At 43.6% G+C, this 27789-nt stretch overlaps 2 protein-coding genes across 6 annotated transcripts in view; both read right to left on the reverse strand.

The window, feature by feature from the left end:
- Window positions 1-458: 458 nt before the first annotated feature.
- On the reverse strand, window positions 459-22864 carry SERTAD4 (SERTA domain containing 4). 2 transcript variants are annotated; one of them, XM_090135113.1, is made up of 4 exons: window positions 22776-22864; window positions 6630-6807; window positions 6238-6353; window positions 459-3544 (listed from the first exon to the last, which is right to left on the reverse strand). In XM_090135113.1, the coding sequence occupies exons 1-4, from the start codon at window positions 22839-22841 to the stop codon at window positions 2798-2800; spliced, it is 1107 nt and encodes a 368-aa protein (XP_089991239.1). In that variant the 5' UTR covers window positions 22842-22864; the 3' UTR covers window positions 459-2797. The 2 variants fall into 2 exon arrangements, with proteins under 2 accessions (XP_089991239.1, XP_031451093.1); XM_031595233.2 differs by lacking the exon at window positions 22776-22864 and adding an exon at window positions 6973-7111.
- SYT14 (synaptotagmin 14) overlaps window positions 22827-27789 on the reverse strand; it is an 80388-nt gene continuing 75425 nt past the window's right edge. For 3 of the 4 annotated variants that reach the window (XR_016464033.1, XR_016464032.1, XR_016464031.1), the window contains 2 exons: window positions 27181-27719; window positions 22873-22962 (listed from right to left, as the gene is read on the reverse strand). Coding sequence is in view for 1 of the 4 variants with exons in the window: in XM_090135112.1 (XP_089991238.1) it covers window positions 22939-22962; window positions 27439-27719 (305 nt within the window). In the remaining 3 variants the exon portion in view is untranslated. Of the gene's footprint in view, window positions 22963-27180; window positions 27720-27789 lie in introns of all 4 variants that reach the window. The other variant, XM_090135112.1, reaches the window with a different exon arrangement.

The raw sequence follows: 27789 nt of genomic DNA on the forward strand, positions 1-27789 counted from the left end.
AAGCCTGTCAAGAGCTGTTGCATTTCTGGCACTTGAACAGGGGTGTTTCCAACTCCTTTACTAACACAAGATACCTCTGACTCTTCTGAAGCAAACAGGGTAACTTAATGTGCTGAGCACAATGCAGTACATTCAGTATTTTTGTGAGGCAGACTCTGGAAAAGGCAGAAAGATCACCTAACTTTAGGGTGACCTTCTGAAATGAGATATTTCACTCCTTACAGAGCTTGATGACACTCAGTAGGACTGCCCAGAGATACGATGGATTCATTTGTAGGTGAGCCTGGAACTGAAGGAGCTATTAGAGTGGTCAGTTCATGTCACTTCCACTGGTGCAAATTTAACCCAAAAACTGCCATACCTTGTATGTGCAGGCTTGCTCTTGATCAAGCTGCTCTTATGGTCAAAAAGCTTTCAGCGCTCCACAAACTGTTAGCCAATTTCTGCCTTGGGCAGTGTTTGGCTGAACAAAGAGCAGCCTATTGCTTTCTGGTGCATCTTCAGCCTGTCCTAAAGGTCTCTGAGACCTGGTGATGCTGAGCTCCATCCTGGCCTCCACTACAGGACTGGGTGTCAACCACAGCGTAACCTCTTCAGCACTGGGGCAGTGGATTAATGGGATTTCCTTGGGCAAGGGAGGGGAGCACAGGAAAAGGATCCAGTAGCCATTGGAGATGTAAAATTAAAATGAATTTTGGTCATTTTAATAAATATATATCAAGGAAATCTCACTTTACTACAACAACACATTAGTATACAAGCATCTAATATTTAAGCTTAAAACATCAAGTGTTTATCAAATATTGGAAAAGAGCAGACGTTACTGGACTATCCGGGTATAACACAAGAAAAATCAGTTTTTTTTTAAAAATTGGTCCATGTGGACAAATGTCTAAATGATGATCCTACTCATACACTGTATGAATGAGATCTATATTTAATATTATTATTATTAATAAAAAAGCTTTTGTCTTGGAGAAATCAGGTGAGATTTAGACTCTCATTCTTCCCAACAGTGACCCTTACAAACTTGTCAGTTTCCACTCACGCAGCCAACACAAAGGTGGTAACAGTGCTAAGACAAAGGCTAGCACTGAGCTACGTCTTCAACATTTCCCTATGGTCACCTTACACAGAAGCATGGACCATTTTCCCCGTCACCACTGCACTCACTCATGAAAGCTGCCCAGACTGTAAATGTGACAGTGAGGTGTGCATGCTGTCCTAAAAAATCACAGCCCAGAGGTCTCTGCACTGTGGTGGATCTTGCCCTCTGGACATGAACCAAGAAGGGAAGACGCCACTTGGACGCACGATGCTGTGGGAACAGGCAGCTATTATGAGCCCGCCGTGTCTTGGATGTGGCTATTTTGCTGAGCACATCCTGCCAGTTGTTAAGGGGACTGTGGGAACTAATTAATTTGGTAGATCTAGGACTCGCAATGCTCACTCCAATCCTGGTAATGTCTTCTGGGCATTTTCAACAGCACAGTTCTGCAAACAGTCTGCCTAGGGATGACTAAATGTTGTCCTTAGCCACAGAAACCTCAGCTCATTTCTCCAAAATGTTCTTTTTTAAAATTAAAAGCCTTACATTCATTCAGATAAAATCATGTTTATCGCCACATTACTGACTAATTAACATTGTGCTTTCTGTTTTCTTTTGTTGACTTTTTTCAAATCAACAGCAAAAGTAATATAAAACTCCCGCATGCTTTTGCAATCTAAAAGAGAGAAATTATGCGAAACAGAATAAAGTATAAAACATGCCACTGGTTCATGAACTTCATTATACGAAGAGGGAAAAAAAAGAGCCCCAGCAACAGACAGTTGCCATAGAAACACTCAAGCATCGAATGCTTGTTTACAAGAGACATCTCTCTATTGTTTCTTAAATCCCTTCCTAAGGATGGCAAATCAAAAAGCAATTGAGCATCAAAAAGGAAGAACAGAGATGTTTGAATAGGAAGTTGAACTCAGTACTTCAAAGGTTAAAGGTTTCTAATAATGCTGATCCACCCTGTGCTTTTTTTTCTTCTGCTTAGGTTAAATCCCTGCTGTATCACTGATTTATACTTAATTTTCACGCTGGCAAAAATTAAGACAAAAAGTAAGGCACCAAAAAAAAACCTGCCCTGGAGAACAACAAGCCCCATTAGTTACTACAGCCAAGGTGACAACGCTCAAGTGCTGGAGTTGCATGTTGTGTTTCTGGTTAAGATCCCACAAACAGGTTATTTCCTTATGCTATGTCCCATTTTGTCAGTTGAACAAGATGCTGAATCCAGGAGTTCAGAAGTATCAGTACAACGCGTAAGGACGGTTTATAACCCAGTCCCCGTAGCCAGTCCTTTGTCAGAGCAAACACTGAGTCGGAGGGAGCACATCGCCCTTGCTGGTAGCATCAATTTGTTTACCAGACTTCTAATTCCTTCGTAAACATAATGGAGGTTCTTCTTAATTAATGGCAGACTTCTTGGGGGCGGCGATGTATACAACAATACGTTTTCCGCATCTGGCTGATTGGTATTTTCAGCAACAAAAGCTACACCATAGCTGCACAGACTACAGCGCTAAGTGGCAATGCAACTGTGTTCTTTATGAAGTCTCCACACTTATAAATAGCCCACTGATGCAGATGAGAGCACCGTGCTACGCAATCTGCTCCCCAGTCATTTAAAACTACGCGTAATGTTTGTGGCGTGATTGTATCGTTTGTAGAAAACTATAAAAAATCCATTCAAAATAAAAATTTGATAGACAAGCGCACATGCTTCGACAGAGCAAGAAAGATGCCTCATATTTTACTTCCTTTGCTGCAGCACATTTTATTACTTGGTAAAGATTCTTTTTTCCGTAAGGATTTTTTCCAAGATTCGCTTACATCACTCTTGTCATTACACCCAGTCTCAAAATAGTCATAAAATTTGCCTTTACATTCAAAAGCATGAGTGCCTCTTACAGGTTCACAGTTTAGGGGCACATTGTCTCGTTCAGGTTCGTCGCCGCCCTTCTCGTCAGTGAATTTGGCCTTGTCCTGATTAGCATGAGGCCTGGCATTAGTGACAAATATTTCACTTGCAGGTATCTGCTCGTCACTCCTGTAAGAAGGGGCACTGCCAATGTCATAATCCACCTGCTGAGAACAGCTCGGCAATGAAATGGGGGACGAGGAGGAGGAGGGAGAGGAGGAAGAATTATTTTCTGTGCTGGCATTGACTGAGTAGGGAAGGTTCAAGTACTGACTGCCGCATTCTTGATAGAAGCAGCATGTGTGGAGCTTCTCATACTCCTCCTTGGCCATACGAAGACGCTTTCGGTAGGGGCAGTCCTGGGGCACGAACCACTCCTGTGGCGAGGCAGCCCCAAAGGAGCATGCGGAGAAGCACCAGTTGTTCTGCATGATGATTTCTCCATGGATTCGCTTCATTAAATTGTTGATGAGGACGGATCTCCGCAGGTAGACTTCAGGATCGTCAATGAACTTCAGCTTTTCCAGAGACATGTAAAGAATATGGGCTCGTTCCTCAAACACCGAGATTGTCTGAAAATACAAAGGACAGAAGACACAGAACTGAAGTCAACCGGCTTTGCTCCAGGCAAGAGAAAGAAAACGAAGCAGGGTATTCATTCTGTACCACTGCCTTTCCACTTCTCCTCCTCAGGCAACTAAAACCAGCTTCCCAAGCTGCACACCCATGTGGAACATGTTTTTTCTCAGCATTTGGGGTTAAAACAAAATCGTCATACTGTTTTGCTTTGGTGATGGGAGCTCTCTGATGTGAATGGACCCAGTCCCATCCACTGTGGGGCTCCCACTGAGCTCTGAAGCCAGGCACAGGTTCTTCCCGCAGCCTCTTTGCAGCAAGGATAGGCAAAGCTTTGCAGGATGCAGCCAGCAATGAGTGCCAGAACATTTCACCCACTGCCGGTGGAAGGGGCCCTCGGCGAGGAGGTCTCCATTTGCCAAGCCCTCGCTCACCGCTCTCACATATAGGAACACACACAGGGAGCAGGGAGAAACCATCTCAAAGCATCGCAGCATCTGGAGAGCAGCTGTTGGCCCGTGCACGACACCGCGCACTCCATGGGACCGGTGGGAATGCGGGGAGGCAGGGACAAGGTCAGGAAACAAAGAGAGGACGGGGATTTGCAGGGATCCTGGCCAGGAGCCCACAGATCAGTTCCCCCTGCTGCAGTCCCACGAGGGCTCGCTTTCCTAGCACTGGCAGCAGGAGCAGGTTACTGCCCTGGGGGGCCCCTGCTCCACACTGAAGTTGCTGCCCCGGGAATCAAAACAGAGAGGGGGTAACACATGCTACTGTATGCAGCATTAACTAATTTTCATTTTTAGTAATAATTTGGTTTGTGTAGGAGGAGAGAAGCACAGCACAAAGACAGGCTGCTCTAACCCCCCCCCCCCCCATCTGTGGCTTGCTCATTCTTCCCTTTCCCACATGGATACAGCATTTTTGCAGAGTGGAAGTCGTAGCTATGAGGACTGAAAGCGCTCAGAGCACAGCTGCTTTTCACATCCATTCAGCTCTCCCAGCCCTGCAGCTCTTTCCACAGCCTGGTCTTGTCTGCAGGGCTCAGAAGCAGCAAAGTACCTCGTAAAAGCAAAAACTGGCCCTGCTTCCAAGCAAGTCTGCAGCTGAAACTCTTCTTTGTTAGACAGTAATTTTCTAAATATTAAGCCTAGAGGTTAACGTAGTAGAATCACAGAATGGTAGAATCACTGAAGTTGTAAGGGATCCTTAAAGGCCATCGAAGTCAACTCCCCTGCACTGAACAGGCGCACCTACAGCTCAGTCAGATGCTCAGAGCCCCCCAGCCTGACCTTGAGTGTCTCCAGGAATGAGACAATCCACTGCCTCTCTGGGCAACATGTGCCAATGCCTCACCGGCCTGACTGTAAAAAATTCTTCCTTATATCTGATCTAAATTTGCCCGCTTTTAGTTTGAAACCATTTCCCCTTGTCCTGTCACAGCAAGCCCTGCTGAAGAGTCTGTCCCCTTCTTTCTTACAACCCCTCTTTAGATACTGAAAGGCTGCTATCAGGTCTTCCCGGAGCCTTCTCTTCTCCAGGCTGAACAGTTCCAACTCTCAGCCTGTCCTCATAGGGGTGCTTCCATCCCTTGGATCAGTTTTGTGGCTTTCCTCCAGACACACTCCAACAGGTCCATGTCCAAGTACTATTTCTTTATACTACCAGAAGGAGACAGGTAACCAGCCATTCCTCCTCTTTGCCATACAGAACCCAACAACCTACTCAAGAACAATGCTGGCGGAACACAGAGATTGGTGCAACACGTGGGAGAGGGCATCTTTCAACACCCTCCATGCTAGGTGCACATCACCCCGGAAGCAGACCAAGTGTTCTGCTCCACCTCCCGGCTGAAGGCTCATTCCCAGCCAGTGCTATCTGTAGCTGGAAATTCCTTCGGCTGCCCTGAAGCATGTGGGAAGCACCACCCATACCTCTGCAGCGTGGGGCCCAAGCAGGCCCTGCATGCTGTCCTGGCAGGCACTGGGCACTGGCAGGACCTGCTCCGCTCAGGCTGTCTCTGGGATGCAGCAGAGGTGCTGGAAAAGCTTTAGGCGCCCCTGGGTGCAGGGCCTCAGGGTGCCGCAAGGCCTGCACTGTCCCCAAGCATCCCACTCCTGTGCTCAGCTCCTTACCAATACCAGCACAAAACCTCCCACCAAAAAATCTGATTTCAGTTTAGGTATTCACTGCCTGGGAAGTGTTTGCTGTAATCCCTCCCTTGATGGCTTTTGTTAAAAAATAAATACAATACTCTTTTCCTTACTATTCTGTTCTTTCGGAGTTATTGGCTTTTTTAAAACAGGATCAACTGTGGAAGGCGCGGCGCTGCCTGCCGAGCCTTCTGCTCTTCTGCAGCCTGCAGGGAACCTGCTGTGTGTCCTCCCCAGGGGAAGGTGTGGGATGCACAGGGAAGGAGGGCCCTATTTGCTCCGTTTCTCACGTCTGGCGTTCCAGCCCTACTTCTGTACGCGTGGGATGAACTACCCAGGAACAAAAGAATCTGGGGAAAAAAGTTAGCTGAGCGTTTAGGCTCAGACGGCTGCCTTCGCTCCCTGGGCAGCAGCACGATGCCCACAGCACGGGGCACGCAGCGAGTGCCGGCCACCTGCCTGTGTGCAGGCTGCAGGCTGCAGGAGCGTCCCAGCCCGGTGCGCGGGGTAAAAATAGCGGCTCTTGGGAAACGTACTTTGTGCGCGCAGCTGCTGAGCGGCGGGTGAAAATCCTCTTCTTCCACATATTTCCTTTTAAAGTATGCGATCTTGGATGCCGCTGCAGGATTTGAAATTCCCCTGTAATGCGATCCTGCGGGCAATAAATCAGACACGACAAATGACATGCGGTTTGACGGAGGTTCTCCAAACAAAACACTTTCCGTTTCCCCTCTCGCCGCGGCCCCGCCACGTCTCCCCGCAGCAGCGCCCACCGGACGCGGCGCTCCGCCCGCCCGCTCCGCGGACCCCGCGCATCCCGCGGCCTCTCTCCGCCCTCGGGGCGACTCGCAGCCCCGCTCCGGCCCGGCCGCACCTGCGCGGGGCCGCCCCGCTCCCCGCCGCCCGCTGCCCGCCCGGCGGCGCCTACCTGCGGCGGGGGGACCGGCGGCGACCGGAGCGGGGCCGGGGGCGGCGGGGCCGGGGCGGCCGCAGGCGGGCGGCTCCCAGAGGGCGCGGTAGGCGGCGAGGTCGGCGGTTCCCTCGGCGGCGCTGGGGCGGCCCAGCCGCTGCATGGGCAGCACCAGGGTCATGGCGGGCGCCGGCTCCTGCAAGGAAGCAGCGCGGTGAGCGCCCCGGCACCCCTCCTCCTGGCCGCCTCGACCCCGCGGCAGGCACCTACCGGCGGATGTCAGACAGACGCACGCCCCGAGCCCCCTCCCGCCGCCCCCAGCCCCGCTCCGCCGCCCCCGCCCGGCCCCGGCGGCGCTCACCCGGCGGCGCGGACCCGCTCAGTCGCTGCCCATCCTCCGCCGCTGCAGCTGGCACGGCGCGCCGGCACCGACGGGCGCGGGTCTGGTGCGTGTGTTGTGGCGTGCGGGAGGGCGCGGAGCGGCGGGGATCGCGTTTCTTTCTTCCTCTATCCCTCCCTCCCGCTCTTCCTCCCTCCCTTCTTCCCTCCCTCCCAACCTCCCTCCCTCCCAGTGGAGAGGAGCACAGACTCCAGCAGTTGTTTCCACTCGCCCCGCTCGGGCCGCGCTGGCTCTGCCTCCAAGGCAAAACACAGGCACCAAATTGGCCGCGGCTCCGCGCCGCCGCTGGCGGCCCCGGGGGGGCGGCCCGGGCGGGGCGGGGCGGGGGGCGGCTGCGGAGCGAACTTCGCGCGGGGCCGAGGGCTGAGCGCGGCCGCGGAACAATGAGCCGGGCGCGGCCCTTCCCCTCCTCCTCCTCCTCCTCCTCTTCCTCTTCTTCCTTCTCCTCTCGGCCCCCCGCGGCGGGACGGGGCCGCGCAGGTGGCAGTGCCCCGCGGGCGGCTCCGGGAAACGCACCGCGGCGGAAGAGGGGAACGCAGCGTCGGCATCTGCCGCCATCGGACCGTGCCGTGGGCAAAGAACCGCGGACGCGGGGATGGGGAGCCCATGAGCAGCTCCGGTGCACACCGTGGGTCTCGCACCCCTCGCACCTTCTGTTCCCAGCGGAATGCTGGCACGAGAAGCGCTGGCTGACTACGCTGGCTGAAAACAGGGCCAAGAGAGCTGCTGAGAGCTGCCGAGCGGTCGTGTATTTCTTGTTCCAAAGGGTTCTGCTGCCGTTAGAAGCACCCGTGGGCTCCTCTCCTCAGTCTGCGCAAGGAGCTGCCCACAGGGAGACGTTGAAATCCAGCACTCGCCTTCTAGGAATAAGGGCTGGGGGCAGCTGATTGCTGCGCCAGGGAGAGGTCAGGATCCCTCCTCTTGATGGGTTCAGCATCCCTTTGTGGGATTGTTTCATGAGAACGAAATCGGAGTCAAGAATTTTGGCTGTGCCTTCTCTTACATGTCTCATCGCCAGTGGGTGCTTCTTTGCTTCAACAGACACACGGGAGGGGAGGAAGGGAGGAAGGAAGTGCTGGGATGCCTTCTGCACAGCTCTGCTGATTTGTCTTGAAGAGGCTGCTCCGGACAGCCTGGAGAGCAGCCGGGCTGCTTCTCCTGTGCGCAGCAGGCACCGAGGTGGGGCAGCCACCTCCCGCTGACAGCTGCCTGCCGTGTGAATTTGCCGTGCGCTCAGATGGAACAGAAACAAGGCATAAAGAACAGAGCTTCCTGAGGAGGAAAAAATATAAAGCCCAAATCCCAAAGCGAGCTGGTAAGTCTCTGCATGATCTGCAGAGCCACTCGGCTACAAAATGAGCCCCATTTTGTAGCCAAGGAATTGCAGGCGGGCAGAGCAGCAGCCTTCCCAAGGGCTCCATGTGCCCACTGGGCTTCCAGAAGTGCCAGTCTCCAGCTGCTGTGGCCATGTGGGAAGGTCAGAGAGGCACAAGGGTGATGCTTGGCCAGGGGCTGAACTCTCAGTCCCCTTCTGAATGCTTCAGCCAAAGCACATGGGGATCAGGGCTGCAAGCAGAGCCAGAGCCCATCGTGCCCCCATCAACCCATCCCCTTTGGGTTACGTCATTGTAGGCAATAGAGGGACTCCATCCCAAATCCTATTCAATTCAGTGAGACTCTGCAGAACAGCACATGCATTGTTTCATTGCCATTAACACCACTGGAAATAAAGGGTGAAAGATTCACATTGGTGCATACAATGCATTCGCCACACAAAATCACAGTGAAAGGCCAACACTTGGGCCTTTGTCCCATTCTGGAAAGCCATTTGGGAGCCCCACATGGCTGCAGCAGCACGGTGAGCACCCGCTGCCACCACCGCTGCTGCCATTCTGACACGCCAAGGCATTACAGCAGCCCCAAGGTTGAAGTGTCCAACTTAACAGTGCACAGCTTCACAAGCACACAACTGCACAGTGGGACTACTCCCAGTCACTGCTCTACTCCATTCGCTGGGGTGTTCCTTTGCAGCCATTGTGATGTTAATGAGAGAGCTGTAATGATGCCATTCACATGTAACAAGCCCGATGGGATGGCAGTGAAAAGGGCTTTTTATGCACATCCAGAATGCCTCTAGAAAAAAAAGAAACCAACAAATATGAAATGCCTGTTAGGATGATGCTGCTGGTCTAATGACATCAAGGATGGAGAATGGACTTGGGATGACTGCTCTTGTCCTGAGGAGAGGAGAGACTCTGATTGCAGCAGCAGATGGGAGGAGGATGTTGGGAGTGCATGGCCCAGCCGGTCAGCGTGCCTTGATGTGCCAGGAGTTTGAGGAGGAGGAAGTCACAGAGCTGGGAGATTAAAGGGCCTGGATTAAAATGCTTGTTGTTCATGTGGGTACGTGTGGAGTCACAGCAGTGCTGTGAAAGAAGCTGTGGGATTGGGGACTCACAGTGTACCACACTGGCCTAACCACAGTGAGCAGAAGCAGAGAGCCAGAGGCAATCCCTGCATCAGGGCTCTGACAGCAAGGACCAGCACCGTGGTGAGTGGGAAAGCACCTGGAACATCCAGCTCATGGGGTCATGCTGGATTTGAACTGGCAGAACACCATCTGGGCACCAGCAGGGGTAGTGCTGCTCCTCAGCCCCCTGAGGTACAGATGAGCTATGGACCGGTGCCAGCCCCAGCATTCTTCCCTGTGCTTTCTGGCCCTCACTCCAGGGCAACTCAAGGAAACCACTGGGTTTTATTTTTTTCCTTAGGGGCAGGACTTACTGCTCAGTTGAAAGGGAATTCACTTGACATCAGGAACAGTGTCAAGATATGGCCCACCCATGAAAGTGTTTCAAAAGTGTCTTCAATTTTTTCCATCCCAATTTCAAGGATACAAGCCCAAATACTTTGATGTCTCTTTCTCAATATGGAATTCCAAGCAAATACTTTTCTAACATTCCTAACTCGCACATTTTTTTCTTTTGATTCTTACAGGTTGAATTCTAGGCAACCTGATCTGGCTATGGTTTCCCTGTTCATTGCAGGGCAGCTGGACTAGATGGCCTTCAGAGGTCCCTTCCAACTCTATGGATTCTATGATTCTTCCCATAAGAATGTTTCAGAGTCTCTTGATCCCAATTTGTCAAGGTTCCCCAATTTTCTTAGCAAGCACATCTTCAGAGAAAAACTGAAAACAAATCATTTGACTTCTTAACAGTTGTGTTTTCTTTGTTTCTGGTTTCCACAGGTGTACTGATAGAAAGAGCTTTCCTTTCGTATGAGGGCTGCTCCAGAAGTAATGCCTTCTGTCTTATAACGTTGGCCCACAGTGTCAGAGGCAGATATTGGTGGTGTGGCAGTAGAGGTTGAACTTTCCCCCAAATATTCCATTTGGTTTGCAGAGCACTTCAGCATCCTGGTGGTGAGTGTTGCTCCTGCTGCTGCAGTGACAGCCCTTCTGCTGGGTTACCTTTGGGACAACTTGGCTCTGCACAGGGGCTGGGTGCAGTTATGGTGCCTGATGGTGGAGAGAAGAGCTGACAGCTTCAGGCTTGGCCGAGGCAGCAGAGCCCAGTGTCACAGTGTCACACATGGGGGCTTCTCCAGCCACAGAGCAGCTTTCCTTCTTTCAGAGGTGTCAAGTTAGGCTGCCTCCTGGCTGCATTGCCTTCTGGCATCACAAATTGGGTGTCTATGGAGTTTAATTGTATAGCTTTCTTCACTTTCTGTCCACTGAAGAAGGTAAACTGCACAAACAAGAAGTGTTTGGGAACAAAGAGCAAGCTGTCTGCCGCTCAGCCCGCACTGCTTTCCATGAAGAATGAGTGCTATTATTATTCTTTTACAAGTTTCCTTCTAAGGGAAATAAACACCAAAGGTAGAATTCCAAGGAAATGACTCACAAATATTGGCAACAGGCTCTGAAAATTGGATCCAGTCTTTGCAGAAGCCCTTAGCAGAATGCTAACCCCTCTCATTGCAAAATAAACTTCTCCCATCCGTGCCACACAGCAGCTCTGACGTGTGTGTGAAGGACGGATAGTGGTGGTAGAGCCCTTTTATTTTATTTTTTTTTACATTTTTCCCAATCCCCTGACATTGCATTGGATGCAGCCTCTGGTATCTGTGCTCAGCCACCAAGCTGCCCTCCCAGGTGTGCAAAGGTATCCACACTCTGCGCCTCACCTTGTAGTTCTTAATCAGGGACCCCAGGAACCAGGAAAGCAGGCACTGAAGGATCAGACAGCTGAGCAGAGGCAGCCTGGCAGCATTACCATCTGCAAACAGATTCGTCTACTTAGCATATTTATTTCTCAGCTGTTTAAGATTTTGAATCATAAATGCATTCTCTGCATCCCTTGTAATGCACACGTTCAAAGGCTCCAGCGCTCTCTCATGTTACTTTTGGGGTTTTGTTTGTTTTGTTTTTGGCAATGTAAATCTGGGTAGACAAGAGCAACGAAATTTGCGTCTCTCACACTTGTGTCTCTCACACAGAATTCCTTTGCAGCTCAGTTCTGCTTAGACAATGCCTTCAGATTAAAGAAGATTAAAGATCATTACCTTTGCAAACTTCTATTTAATCACTCCAAACTGAGATGAAGCAAACGAGACTCTGGCATGGAGTCAGACTGTTTCAGACAATACAGCAGCACAGTGGGATCGTGCAGATTCCATATTTTTCCGTGCATTCCCACAATTTCCATCACTTTTCCTGCTTTGTGATATACACATAGAAATATCATCCCTGTAGTCTATGGGCTATCCATGGTGCCCACTAAGTCCATGACTTTGGCCTCCATCTGTCATAACAGTCTTTCAGGACAAGCGTGGTGTTGGATTGTTGCATGCTGAATCCAATTCTGGTTCTATCAGAATTCATTCTTCTTTAACCAAGGTAATTCTTACTGTAAAACCATTGATAAGGTATACAGCAATCATAGAAGTGATAACATGCAGTATTATATAGCAGCTAATACCATACAACTCAAATTATTGACTGTTTTCACGCAGTATCAAAATATTGGCAAATTGAGGACTGGTCAGCCCAAAGGGAAACAAAGCCAGAGGGATACAACGCAGCACTGAGAGGCATCAGCCCAACCTGGGCACAGCCAGGAGTGGAACCAAGCTCCTATTGCAGGCCTGGGAGAGCTCTGGACAAGGCCACTGGGGATCATCCCGAGCTGGAAGGGTCATTGGCTGTTGATAACTGGCTCGCGCAGTTCATTATTATGAGCTGGGGAAACACACCCCACATGTATTTAATAAATCAGCCTCTGCAGGGTACATCATCTTAAAAAAGAAATCCCAACAGCTAAAAATCTGGATGCTGAGGAATATACCATTCAATTACAAAGTAAATTATATGATCCTCCTGTGCATGGTTGTGCTCTCGAAAAGCATTAGTGGCTTCTTACAGCTCTGTGGCAATGGGAGAGCAATTTCCTTGCTTAGGGTAGCATAGTAAATCAGAAGTAAGAGGTTCTTAAGAAAAATATGTAGGTTGCAATTCATAATCCAAGGGGAAGAAAATGGGTTAAAAAAAAAAGGTAGAGCACAGCCAACAATTGAGAAATAAATCGGTAGGAGAAATGGTTCTAGGAGCCAGAGCGGGTCAAACTGTAGGCTGCATTTGTTGTCTGAAATTATTCTGAAAGCAGAATTATTCCAAGAGTGAAGGATAAGTATCCTTGAATAATCCAACCAAAAATAAAATATAAAGCAGTATGACTTTGCTGGATTCCAGGTCTGTGTCATTTTGAAAGAATCAACCACTTGCCCAGGTTCTGCTCTCTGTTTGTACACAGGAAAGGCATTGGGGAATTTCAGGAGTCAGGCTGGGCACTAAAGCACGTTTCTTACTCAATTTATATAGTGTATATGTTTTTAAATAGTTATGTTTTTTTCTCTCCAGATCTGATGCAGGCAATACAGAACACCTGTTATGTTTCAAAGCATACCTGTATGAAGGAAGTAATCAGTAAAGCCCAAGATGACATATCTAAATATGAGTGCAGATTGTAGACCTGGGTTCTGTTCTGTGGGTAGCAGGCAGCAGAAGCAGGTTTACCTGTGCCACCTGGGCAGCTCTGCACACGGGTGTGAGCAGCACGGCCATGATCATCCCACAGCACTGCAGCCCCATCCGCATGCCAGGAGGTGCGCATCCCCTGTCTTTCAAAATAAAATTCTGCAAAAGATTTGTGAGATTAAAAAAAAAAAGGATGAAAAACCCAACAGATTTGAATTCAGTGTAGTTCAGCTCAGTTCATTAAGGATTTCTTTACTTGCTCAGCAGCTGTTTCTTGGTCTCCACATGAGGGTTAATAAATGAGGCAGCTACTCCTCCTACAGGTCAGCCACATTGAGGTCGTGGTTGAAAACGTGGCAGAAAATGCTCCTGGTGTTTCAGGTGTGTTTTTCAGTGCCCAGCCAGGTTGTAGGCAGCCTGGTAAATTCCTGGAGAGAATCAAGCATTTGCTGCTTCCCCACTGCAGAAGAGATGAAACCGCAATCACAATTGTTTGCATTCAGTAAAGATCCTATAAAACATTTTATAAGAGATATAAGAGACGGCTCTTTAACCTCAAGGCTTTGGCCAAATTCCAGCTCAGAAACTATCTTCCTAGAAGTTCTCCCATTAAACTAGGAGCGATGTATTTGTCTTCTCCTTTGAACTGCTCTCAGCAGTGGCCTGAGTTGCTTAGAGCTCTGTAGGCTTCAGCATCACACCAGCTCCGCTCAGGGCTGGCGTAAGGCCATCAGTGCAGGGTTACCTACCCAGGTAGTTCTTGTGAAGTGCCTCAATACACAATTGCAAAAGAAACCATTGAAGTGAGAAACGTAACTCCACCTTGTGTCTGAAGAAGGAACCAGTTATACACAGTGACCTGCTGAGAAATCCATTGACAAAGAGCATCACCAGGGACAAACAAAGGCTGAAGGTCTGAGTAGAAAACACCGCGCTGGGTTCACAGTTTCAGAATGCACGCTCACATAAAGACAACATTTCCATCCTTAGTGCAAGGCAGAAACATTTGTCTCACAGTGGTTATATGGACTGTGAACTTGTTGAATCATTTTACAGCTTTTGTTCTTCTGAGTGCAGCATTTTCCAGGGATGTTTAATTTGGATTGCCCAGAATGACAATGAACAGTTTAAGTGTATTCTGGTCTTCAGGCTCTCAACGTAATAGATGTTATGCTGCACGTCTACCTTTTGAGAAAGCTTTCAGCGAGACGTTATGCATAATTAGAGAGGGTGGGATAGGCACTAAGGAAGAACAATTCTTTGAAATATTTCTGGCAGTGAAGCACTTGCTTAAGGGTGGATCGATCCACTCTACAGAAAAACCAGAAAGGAAGCGGAGGAGCAGATCAGCGTGCAAGATGTGCGATGGGTGAGTTACCAGCACATTTGCCCAGAAGTGCCTGCTTCAGATTTGCCTTCGGCAATCACCACCTCTCAGCTTGCTGGTGCTCCCATGTGGGTCATGCACCAGCACCCTCCCTCTCACAGGGCTCTCCTGGGGCCCAGGCACAAGGAGCAGCCCCCCCCCCCCCCCGACCCATGCACAAAGCCCTCAGGGCAACCCAGGCCTCCACACAAGTCTTGCTGTGGGACCACTATTCTGGGGGCAGAAGGAGAAAAACAAGAGGGACTGTTACTGGAGATTTGAGAGAACCTCCAACTCAACATTGATTTTAAATGATGGCATCCCCATGTGTTTTCTAATTGATTTTTCTGAAAGGGTGAGTTATACCTCAACTAATAGCAATTTCAAGACAACACTGTGATGTTCCAAACTTACTTGGAATCAGTTCTGTCTGCCCCTATGGATTTCATTTTCAACAAGTTTGGCAAGATTTTTTTGAAATAAGATGAGAAAAGGTTGGATACATTCCTTTCAGGCAATAGTCATCAATGTAAAATGCCTCCATATCCCTAAGTTTTTTCAGGTGGTAGTTTCAGAGCCATACTTAGTCAAGTGCTGACCCTTCCCTGTGCTCTGCCTCTCATCCCTGTGCTGGCACCAGCACTCTTCCACACTCAATCCAGCCACACAGGTGGACTACCCCACTAAAAACTGCACTTTAAGATCTTGATAGGTTCATCCCAATCGTTCAGCAGCTCTCGCTGGTAGCAAGAATCCCAAAGAGACCACACAACCAAGGTATTCAACATTATCTTTGGTATCGTCAAACAGAAAAGCATTCTTCCACATATAATACCATGTGCTACAATTTCTTTAGAACAACCCTTTAGAGACACTGTCTTTTAGCAGAAGCTGCACATCAGCCCTACAGATTAATTTCATATGATAGCAGGTCATTCAGTGCCTGGATTTATCAGTGACATGGAAGAAAACTGGAATTTTGGGAATAAAAATGAGGGACAAGAAGCATTTTGGCCTAAGAAGGGCCAAAATAAGGGTCTCAGCTGAGGCTGCAAAGCCAGTCTGTATCAAATGGGAAATTAATTGCAATTCCCACTTTCTTGCCCTATGCTTAGGCCAACACATAGCACCTTGCCCTCATGCTGTTTTATTTAAAAGTGTGTTCAAGAGGCTGGAAACATCCTGATTGCTATTTCCCAACAAGTGCTGCTACTTCACAATGTAAAACCAGTTTTGTCAATGGCAATAGTCTGTGTCTGCTGGCATGCCTTCTGTGTAGTTCAGCAGAGAAACCATGTGCTTGGAAATAAGGAAACATATAGAACTACCTCATCATGTTTGTCAGCTTGGCTGTACACAGAGCAGATGGTGAAGGCTGAATGGTTAGTGCTGTTCCCTAGCCTGTTGGCCTGACACGTATTCTCCTAAGTGTTTTAGAGTCTCAGAAAGCTGCAACAAGCTGGTGTGATGATTTGACCCTGGGGCTTAGATCTGGGTACGTTTTCATGACCTTAACTTGGCTGACTGCTTTGGAGCTCTGTTGAATGGTTGGTTGCTTTTTCTCTTTTAATAAATATGAGTGGTCTCTATGCTCTGCATCTCCTGTATTCCTAAGAATACCAGATGTTTTCTGGTAAGGCATTAATTAGCAAAGGCTTGTGACCAATGTTTTAGCCTACTGGTATTTTAAGTCTCAGCACAAGCAGGTGCAAATGCTGCGACATGATGGAAAATGTGTTCCTAGCTCCGATAATCAAATGGGATACAAACCTCATCTCCTTTGGCAGATTGGCGCCTGTTCCCTTTCTTAACTATTACACTGCTGCAACAGAACTGATACAACAGGATCAGTTTTAAATACTAATTATAATCCTTTATATTTTTATTTATTGAGATGAATTGGCCTGGTGTTCTGGATTCCTGCTTACAATTAACCTTTAACTGTAAACAGTGGCTAGCGCGATTGAACCATCCTCATTACAGCTCTGGACTTCCTCAAGCATGAATGAAAGATTGAGCTTCCTTATTTTAAACTAGCAAAATTAAAAGCAGAATGTCTTTTTTTTTTTTTTTTTTTTTTTCCCCTTTGCATAATGCAATGAAATAATATGAAATGCAATGGGGGGGATTTATTCTGCCTCTAAAATATACATATTAGTTCAACATGATTTTACACTATTTGACAAGAGGATTTTCATTATTAATAAGATGAAATGTAAGGCTTCTAATTAAGTGGAAAACAAACCACTGTAAACTGCACTCAGAACACACAAACCTATTAGGTTTTGAATTTAATAATAAATCATTTATCTAAACCCCAAGTGATTTGTTGCATGATCGTACTCGATGATAATTTATTTCATTTGTACGTTTTTAGGCTTCCTTGCTTCCTTTTATCCTTACTATTCCCAACAGCAAATCTGCCTTTTTAGAACCCCTACTCAAAATGATAAGCAGGTAACAAAATGCCTTACTATTGCTCTCACTGATTTTAGAAAAGTAGGGTAATTTACAAGTAAATCACACGTCTAATGTGAATTGAACACTAAATTAGAATCGCACTGCTGGACTCTAAAAACAACAACACCAGAGAGAAAATGCAGGTTACAGATTTCAGCAGGAAAATGAGAGACGGCCCTTACCCACAGGAGCTTTGGGAAATGAGTAACTAGTGACTTCAAAGAGATTCTAAAATAATACCTAATGTGGAATTTGCTGTATGAAGACAACTATTCAGAGAGAGCCTTTGACAAGTGAAGGTACATCTGCATAGAAATGATGCAATTTGGCTCTGAAACATGTGCCCCTGCACAACAAGCTATTTAGGAACTATGAGCATTAACCTAATTCTGTTCAGCTACCTGTGTGGAACATAGGTGACCGAAAGGTGCCGCCCATGGAGCTCAAGTTGGATTTGATACATAATGTGTATTAACTCTTTTAGGTTATGATTTTTGGATAGAACATTGCTGTTCAGAAATGGTGAACAACTATTACCACATTGACTACATATTTCTTTCATTTCTTCTACGTTTTCACAGCTTCATAAATCATCAGTTTTTAAAGAAATATCTGATAGCTCACATGAATCATGTTTTAGTAGGTCTTGTACCATTTTTTTCCCATACTGACAAGAGTTATCAAATACTTATGACACTGACCAAAGAATACAGACACACATTAAGTGCTCTTCTTGAAGTCTCTTAACTATCAAATATGTACCAGTTGCCATATGGAATGGCAAATTATTTTAAAGTATATTGCCTTTTGAAAATGCCAGCCTTAAAACTAGCAAGTGCCACATTATCCAGTTGTAGAAGTCATAGGATGTGCACAGATGACAAGGGTCCAGATGATTCACTGGGCTATGCTCCTTTCATCTGCGGAAATGGGAAGAAACAATAGAAACTCTTTTTCCCAAGTCTTCCTAGTTTTAGAATAGGATGTCTGCTAACACACATTAATAAATACATATATCCAAGCATCCAGGCACACTGTAAAGCAGAACTGCCATAAGAGCCCAGAAAACTTTTTTCTAACAGATAACACAACCATTAGAGTAGTATAGAAGCAGTAGAAGTAGAATAGAAGATCTCAGCTGGTTCACAATGACATTATAACTCATACTTATGGAAAGTGTTTCTTTACGTTTAACTTCCAGTATTTCAGCCTACTTCTTCTACAGAATGTGGAAAGTAAGTATTTTAGTTGTGACTGTTCCTGAGAAATACATGCAGGACAAAGTAGTACAAAGAATCATATATAACCCCAGAAAAGAACTGTGTAAAACCAATTTCCAAGGTCAGTCAGAATTGTCACCTGAGCGTGTCTTTATTTGCCAGTATACAGATCATATTTGTCAGAACATTTTCACACTGGTTAATCTAAAATTTTCCAAGTAGAAGATTCAAGACACCCATAAAGACTGAGAAATGGAATTGTGGGAACTTGGGAAATTGGGAAACAGAGCCAAAATTTAAGTTTTTCTTCTAATGCAGACAGCAGTTCAAATACTTAACAAAGTGTTACTATCTCCTAAAAAATGAAGCCTATTATGTGTGTTTAAGATCTAATGAATTCCAAAGGAAAGTGACAACACCAAGTTTTAAAAGTATTTTTTCCTTTTCTCAAATACTTTCCAGGAATTAAGTCGACATGCAAAAAGCTGATTCCACGCACAGAAAATATTTTGAATTAACCAAAGGATATCATTCCTGTCCCAAAACTGACAGAAATACATTTCACAGAGTAATCAATGCAAATAGAGAGAGCAAACAAAATAGAAAATGGCAGCTGCAAAGCTTCAGGTATGCAAAATGACTATTTTAATGTGACAGATCCACAGTCTGAAAGTATACCAGAGCATGTTTTCGTCAAACCAACACGGAATTAAAGTTACCTGTGCTGTACAGGTAAATACAGTGACAAATGGCTGGTGACATTTTGCCTCTTGCCAAAATCATAATAGTACTGGAATGCATACATTGAAAGACCAGCTTTGTTGTTATTATTATTATTATTATTTTTTTACAGAAAGAATGCTGAAAACACTAACTAATCTTGCACATTGAAAACCCTCAAGTTTAATATACACTAGCACAAAATGATAAAAGTCGGTTTTTTGCTAGTTAATAATAAAGAAAACAAGAAGTATCTGACATCACACGACTGGAGATGCTGTAGATACAGTGTGACACATAATTATAAATCCTTCCAGGGATTCGCTATTTGACACCCAATATGCAGATCCACACACTCATTGCCAGAATTCCATTTTCACCTGCTGTGGACTGAGACACCATGAAAGGAATGTCTTCATCTGTGTTATAATGACAGATTTAAACAAAGTCTTAAGAATTTAATAAGCTACGTAAACAGTTGAAAACAGTCATTCACTCCATGTTACTATCAAAATAAATTAAAAAAAAAATAAAGAAAGAATTGTAATTACTGCTTATTCAACTTAAAAGCACAGAATAGGAAAAGAAGCTTGAGAATTCTGAAAGCAGAGAGAAAACACAGACTCCGAGATTCTGTACAGAAATGAAAGCACAACAACAAAATCAGCAAATTCAAGAAGGAAAATGAGCACTGATGTTTCATGTCTAAAAAGTTCAGCCAAAATGCTTTTTATAAAAGCATATAATTAGGAGCATGGTTGGTAACACGACTGCATAATACCCATTTTCTATGATCTTTGATTGACATATAAAAATAATTCTTCCATTTCTGTGCTAAACAGGACTTGCAAATATAACCTCTTCCCTTGAAAACTGTGCTTGGTGTCTTAAATGTTTAAGGCTATACATGCTCTGAATTTCAAGGAAATTCAAGTTGAAACATTAGTTGAAAACTGTGTTATATTACATAAATTCTCCAATGACGAGGATGCCGGTAGGAAATGTACATATAGTGCAGCATGAGTCTGCTTCCGTACGACCAGTATATGCTAGACAGTTACTGTACAACACAGGACTTCAGACAAAAGCTGAATCTGTTCTCAAAATTGCACACTTCAGATCTATGTATAAAATGAGTAAAATAAGCTAATTTGACAGCGCTGACTTATATTTTTGTGATGTGGCTTTGATTAAAAAACACAAAGAAATAGAAATCAAGCACATTGCTACTGATACAACCAGTCAGAAAAGAGGTATCTCAAATTCTCAGCTGTGAGTCACATTTACAGAAGCTCATTTTATATTTCTTCAAAAAGATCTATTATGTCATTTCTGTCTTTAAATAACGGCGAGTCAAAACATTGTTTGTCTGAAGAATTAGAAACAGCCTTGGTTCTTTGGTTAACATCATGTGACTTACATCAGACACGGGAATCAGCTGGGGATGAACAGTCGTGTGAGGAGGTTTCTGGAAAGGCGGGATGAGGGAGGAAAGGGGAAAGCCTAAATTTCAAGGAAATGCATTGCATCAAACTGTACCGCTATTGGAAACCTCCCGTTCTAGGGATAATCAGGTGAAGAGAGCTCTTGTGTTGCAGTAACATTGCTTACATGTGATACATTAGTTTCTCTACATATTGGTCTCATAAGAAACAAGGCACCGAGTGCATCGGTGGCGTACAGGCAGTATAAAAGTATGCAAGAAAATGCTACATACCATTTATTTCATACACTTATTAAAAATGTGGTGAATGTGTGCTATCTCTATGTAATATAATGCTTCACAAACCCAATTACTTATATCCCAATGAATGAATTAAAATGTGAAGCACATTTTAATAACCTCGCTGACAACAGCACAATTCAATATTTGTATTCACTACAATCAGTTATTAGCTTATAGTCACCAGAAAACACGTTCAAAATTACTGAAGATCAAGGGAACTATAATCTATAACTACACTTTTGGGACAGAGCCAGCAGCCTTTACTCACGACAGATGTCCCGCTAAGAATGGAGAGGAGGCTCAGTTTTACCACTGTTACTCATGTTAATAGTACCTTTCTCTGAGTCACTCCAGAGAAATAGATGGAGCTGCTTATGGGGAAAGGTACTACACAACGTGAAAAAAGTGTGGTTAAACCAAAACCTGAGTGAAAGGCAGTAGGTTCAGGCCCTTAGTCATTATATTAGCACTTTAGATTGTGTAACAGTGATATAGCTTGCTCATAGAGCATTTAATTTCAGATTGTTAAATCATCTTATAGAAAAATAGGTAAGAAAGCTCTGTAAGAAAGTATATATACTATATAAGGAGAAATTTCTCCTTAAAAAAAGCAAAGAAAGGGAAAAATTGAATAAAAGGTTTCACTAATTACACTTTGTCAGGAAAATCACATTAAAAACAGTTATCATCATAAACAAAACAGTACGGAGCACTAATGAACCTTGTGGTTTACTGGAAAGGACAGCAAATTAGCTGTGTAGTAAAAAAAGATCATCGCTCTATTTCCTTTTTTTTTTTCCTTTTTTTTTTTTTTTCTGTAAATATGCCCTAATACATTCAACTGCTTAGAAATTTTCTTAAAATGTCACAATAAGCCATTTGCAAAATTTCCTATCAAAACTTGTTCAAAGCCCTGCCCTTTGCTCGCATTATGGCCAAGAAATTACCTTACATCTTAAAGCTATGATAATGCTTCTGGTTAATCCTGAAAATTCAAAATCATGCTTTGAAAATGAATTAAAAGTTATAAAGCAATTCCATTTTAAACCCCAGGCATGCAGTGACTGCCCATAGAATTTGCAAAACACAGCAAAGGAATTAACTTGATACAATGGGCAAAACTCCTCATATATAAGAGAAAGAGGATGACATCAATTACATCCCTGAATGTCCACGAGGTATTCCATGTAGCACAGCATTACTGCTTCTGCTCTCCTGAGTGTTATCCTCAGAGACGGGCAGCTTTTGGCAGGACTGTACCAGCGCTATCAGCAGATGCTTCCAAGAAGCAAATGATTGCCCACTTTCTGGGCATAGCTGTTTCTTGGTCTTCATCCCTAAAGCGGCAATACTATCCACTTCCCTAAATCCTGGCCTATTCCTCCCTACACAGATTTTATTCTATATTATACAAGCAAAACCCTGCACAGCAAAACCTGGTCTAGTAAGTATCAGACCAACTATTAGTTCAGACACACCATGTCAAATACGCACTAAGCTTGCTAACATTAGAACAGTTGTGCCATATTCAGGTAGGCATAACACAAACAAATACATTAAGTGCTTAAGATTTCTGCATAGTCTGCAGAAAGGAAGAAACCCTGCTTGAACTTAAGGAGGGGCAGTGGTAAGTTCTTAAGGCTAAACTAATCCACATCACTGTAGGCCAGTTTGTACTCACCCTGCACATAAACACTTACCTACTCTTCTTTTCTCTGTAAAATATGCTAGGTTAAAAGCCCTGGGGATCCCACAAAGAGCAGCATGTGCAGATTTGCATGCATACACTCCTATAATGCACATGACACTTTCTATGAGAAGGGCCCTCCAAGGACCACAAGGCTCCACAAGTGGAATTGGAGTCTACCACTGTGTGAAGCCATTTCTTATTTTAATGCTTTCAGTCTCAGATGACATCTCTTCATCAGGTATCATTTCACTGAAACAAATGCTCCAGTGACTTTCCCCTCAAAAATTACTACCAGAACAAAGTCTGAAACACAGCTGTGATAAACTACAAGATCTGGCTACTCACTAAGTAGACCAACAAAACAGAAACTTACTGACAGCTTGTTCTAACAATAAACTTTGCTGAATATTCCAGCACAAGCAATCAAGATGTTTGGTGATTGCATGAACATTTTTACTATTAAGTATTTAAGCTATATCCATAGGAAAAGAAGAAACAAAAATAAGAGATACGTAAAGGACTAAATAATGAATTTGTGGTGGTACCTTGATATTTGTTTTTCTGACATTATTCATCACTGGAATCTCATCTGCCTGTGCTGCAGGTGCCATGCTGTATCACTTCTCTAATCTACTGATCGTATCACACGTAACACTTTCAGGGTCAGGTCTTCTCTCCTGATGATCCCATAGGTTCCTCTCACTGATGTTAATGGCAGGTATACATGCACATCTGTGAGAGAATTAAATTAATGTTGAATTGCTACTGAGTATTCAGCTTAAGGATGAAGTCAATCTGCCTTGCAACTGACAAGCTGTAATATTAAAGCCTGCTTTAGACAAGATAGCTTTTTTTTTTTTCCATACAGAAAAGTGTGATGAATAAGGGCTCAGCACAATTCCTGGATAAGTGTGCTGTTAGTTTCAAGCTGGAACAGCTCAGGCCAAGAGGTTTCCCATCAAACATCATTCTCTTATTTTAGCACAGACTTTTTGTTAGAATTCATACATGTTAAGAGCAATCTGTATTCAATTAATACATTAAAAAGTCTCCATGAAAAAAAAGTTTTTGTCTTGTCTTCTGCTTCATCATATTAGAGCTGATGATTTACATTTCAGAAAACTTAAGAGTTGGACAGATCACAGGATTTTGCACCATTACGTTGTGGTAAGAGTGCAGGGTGCCCTTGACTTCTAAGCTCCACTGACTGCCACGGACAGCTTCTCAAGGTGCTCAAAGCAGGAGCAAATCATTAGGGAGTAAAGAGAATAAATCAGTAACACAACTTTTATACAACAAAAACATTGCTTCAAAACTCTGAAAAAGCACTGCATTTGCATCAGAACAGTTGCAAGAATTTACAGGTGAAAATATTTCCTAGAGCAAATGACAAAAAAAAAAACCAAAACAAAACAGTTTTCAGCTTCAGTATTCTCTACATTGATAAATAACCTTTATCTCCAATAAAAGCAAATACATTAACCCCAAAGGCTCACCTTATTTGTAACCTAATTATTAATTAAATTAGAGGACTGCAAATGTAACTGGATTGAAAAATTACATCACGTTTCTCCAATAGCAGAACATACACCTAGCCTGGCTCCTGCCTCTGCTGTCAGACTCAGTGTGTAGTTACAGCGTGGCTGCCCCTGAAGCAGCACCACAGGTACCAATCTTTGAATCAGTGATTTCACACTTCTGTACAGACTGCAATCTTGCCCATACCACAGATTGTGAAAGGAACTAACTGATCTTCTTCCATATTTATTATCTTCAAGAAAAGTTTACCTTTGAGAAGATCTACATGAAATGTTCTAAACATTAAAATAATTAGGTTATATACAAAAAGGATGGAATATTTTCAAGAATAGAGTCTGTAAAAACTTCACTATTCTACACTTCAACCTTTGCTGGCAGGAAACATTCCATTCAAGAGTTTTCATCTCTATGTAATATATTGACAAACAGAAAAGTAATTAAACAATTTGGTAAACTCTTCCAAGTACCAGTTGTACTTTTGAATAAAGATAAGCAATAAAAAGCTATGAAGAACACAGACAAATCCAAGAAAAACACAAATGCCCATTTCTAATTTGTTTCGAACACTTGGTTCTTTAGAAATTCTCTTCCACACTTGAGACTTAGCTGAATGCACAAAAACACAGTATATGAATAAACCCCTATGACGGGTCTTACATATCCAAGGCAGATTTCAAATGAGAAAGTATTGGTTCACTTAAAACAATCAGATGAACAAAATGATGAACAAAGCATAAGAATGGCATCTGTGAAGAAAGAACGTGACAGCTACTGATTCTATAACTAATTCATAAAAATGCCAGGGTGAACCCAATTATTGCTGTGACTGGTTTTACACGGAAAATCAATATTCTACCACCTGAAAATTATATATTCATTTCCATTCTTTACAGGTTCCAGCCTTTACTGAATAAACCCAAATTAGCCAAACTTTCCTCTGTGAAGCACAAACTGGAACTAGATACCTTGGGAAGAGACACATAATCTGGAAAGAGATTCCTTTTCCCAAATGTGTCCAAGAGAGATTACTATAAATATCTGCTGTGTCTAAATTAAGGTTTCAGTGTCTTAGAAAACTGACTGATTACATGTAAAACTGAAACAGTGCAACCTACAAACAGAAACCGAAGTCATGACATGGCTGGTTTAGTTTGAATTCTGTAAGAGGTTACATGCTACGCCTTCCAAACTGGCTTCTTCATTTGTTCAGTGGCAACATGAAATATATCCTCCATTAGAATTAACTTCTTCCATTTCTGCTTTTGAAATACTGTACATTATTTTACAAAGCAAAACCTGTTCAAAGAGACGACCATTAAGAGACACATTTCAGCTTCAGGAAAAAAAGCATCAGAATATTCACAAACAGAACGAGTGAAAATGGTTCCACGCCCATTGAAAAATTGCTTTTGATCAGCATTTAGGTCAGAATTTCTATTGTAGGAAAGAGAAAAGGATTGGGAAAAATCTGAGCAATTTTCTTATGTATATAAAATTAACGTTTGCTTTTTTTAGTTGAAGGCTACACTTAACACTGCACTTCACAAATTGAGGAACAACAAGGACTAGAAGAAACAAACTGTATTGTAGCACTGCAAGATCTTTCCAAGTTAAAGAGTTTTTGGATTATTTCTATGTAGTAAATAAATCTTCCATAAATGAAGCAGCAGTGCAATATAAGATTTAAAAAAAAAAAAAAAGGCCTGCTAATATTTAAATCTTAGATCTTTAAAACCAGAAAACCTGGCACTGCAAATAAGCCCATCAGAAGGCACCAAATAAACTAAGTGGAACTACAATACACTTAGAAAGGCCCTAGTTAAATTGTTAACTAGTGTGAGAATTTGAGAACTACATGAAATATCTTATACTATAGTTGCTGTCTCCAATCTCACTATACTCGACTGTATATCCTAAAGCCAGGATTGTTCAAAGGTATTCTAAACAAATTCAACTTAGAAAAAAAAAATTGTCTTACTCAGAACGCTCTAGGCTACCACTAATTGTCTCAACAAAATCCTAAACTTCACTCTTCTAGCTACCACGTGTTGAAACAGTCTGTGAGATTTCATACTAGTAAGACATCAACACCATTTATAAGAAGAACAAATATGTTTGCTTTCTGTGTGGTAACAAAAGCAAACCTAACATCACTACAGGCAACTAGAATATTTGAACTGGGAAGCTTTTAAAAACAATAATTACTCAATAATTGACTATTTCACTAAGCTGAATTGGTTTCAGCAGTCAGACAATTAGTGTGATTCCCTCTAAAATATTTGGAACAAACTGGAATCTTGGACACACAGTCATTTTCCTAATTTCAGTGGAAGCCAGAAGTGTTCATCTGATAGAGAAGTTCCTTGTGATACTGTGGCTTCTCAACTGTGTTAGAAAGCTGTGCCTCCCAACCTGAACATAAAGAATGAAAATTTCTATTTTGGGCATGAAAATTCATTCAATAGCTGGCAAATCACTAAAAAGAAAAACAAAAACCCAAAAACTCACTAATGCTGTCTTCTCTAAGAAGAAAGGTAAAAAAAAAAAAACTCCTGGTCTGCTCTGTACTTCCAACAAACAGCACTGAATAGTCCCTAAAACTGCTCAGAAGAGTTTCAAATGGATGCCTGTTTTAACCAAAGTCATAATATTTTTCATTGATTCTGCGTTGTTCAGCTGCTGCCGCTATCTTCAGTCTTTCAAACCTAGCTTCTAACTGCTGACATTTTAAAGAAACCCATATCAATTTGTTTAACACAAAAATATTTTAGTAAAATCATGCTCTGTGAGCTTCCTACATTGGAATACATGAACACGGGAGGTGCTTTCAACAGAAAGTTACATAGTTTTACAGTACAACCTGTCTAAGGAGATTTGGAAGGGACCAAACTACTGATCTGGTCTCTTTGGATTAGGCAGAAGTACAGGCAAAGGGGAAAAACCCAATTTATGCCATTTATAGAGTTTGTTCCTGTCACATATTGAAGAAACATTTATGTCAGAGTTCACCTGATGCCCAAATGCTAGTATTTTTCAAACCAACTGCATATCAAAAATGAAAACTTAATTGTACTCAGCTCCTGGAAAGAAACTCAGTGTAAAACAACACTGTACTCACATATGCCGTATTACTAAATGTTCTTCTCCCCAGTATGGGTTTTTTTTTTTCCCTGTTTGGTATTGGTGTTTGTTTGTTTTTTGCTTTACAGATCATCAACTTTTTCTCATAGTGCAAATTACTGACCCTTAGTCTGATTGCAGGCAGGTCAGAAGCTACATTACAAAAAGTACACAATAAGGAGCTTGCATCAATTTGGAAAAGTTCACATAAAATATTACTGAATTGAAAAACACAAAACAAATCCAAACAAATACAGCATCAGCTGGATGGGGGAGGGACTGCTAACATACTTGCACACAGCAAGGCTCCTCTGACACCAAGGAAGTGTTTGATACTAAGTGAAGATTACACATTCAATCCCACTGTTCTGCAGGTTGTGCACTCTTTAAGATGGAATGTTGATCTCAATTTTCATTTTTCACTTCCGCAACAAATCTGCAGACTGTGCCTTGAAATGATCATCATCTCAAAAGACAAAATTCCCTTAAAACCACGACTGCACTTTGAACAGTTCATTAAGATTCTAGTAAAGTATGCCATCTACATACTTGCTGTCCTTTAGATTCTTTCATTTCAGTCCAGTGGTTGAGTTCATCTTCTCCTGAGCTGTTGAGACCTAAGGATATCCACCCTATCATCTCTTTTCGTTTCATGCTGCGCTTATTATATACAGACAATATGAGCGTTACATCCGAGAGCTGAAACAGCGCCACTTGGAAAACGAAGGTTTCTTTGTATACTGGATTTGGCTGTCCTCGTCGGATTGAAGTTTTGCATTTGGACATCTCTTGCCCCATGGAGTTCAGGAGTGTTAATTTAACATAGGTATCTAAAAAAAAATCATAATTTGGAATATCAGATAGAACAAAAGGTTCTGATGATGAGATATTTGCAAGATT

This window comes from Phasianus colchicus, chromosome 2 (genome assembly GCF_987193195.1).
Source record: "Phasianus colchicus chromosome 2, bPhaCol1.hap1.1, whole genome shotgun sequence".
Taxonomy (NCBI): Eukaryota; Metazoa; Chordata; class Aves; order Galliformes; family Phasianidae; genus Phasianus; species Phasianus colchicus.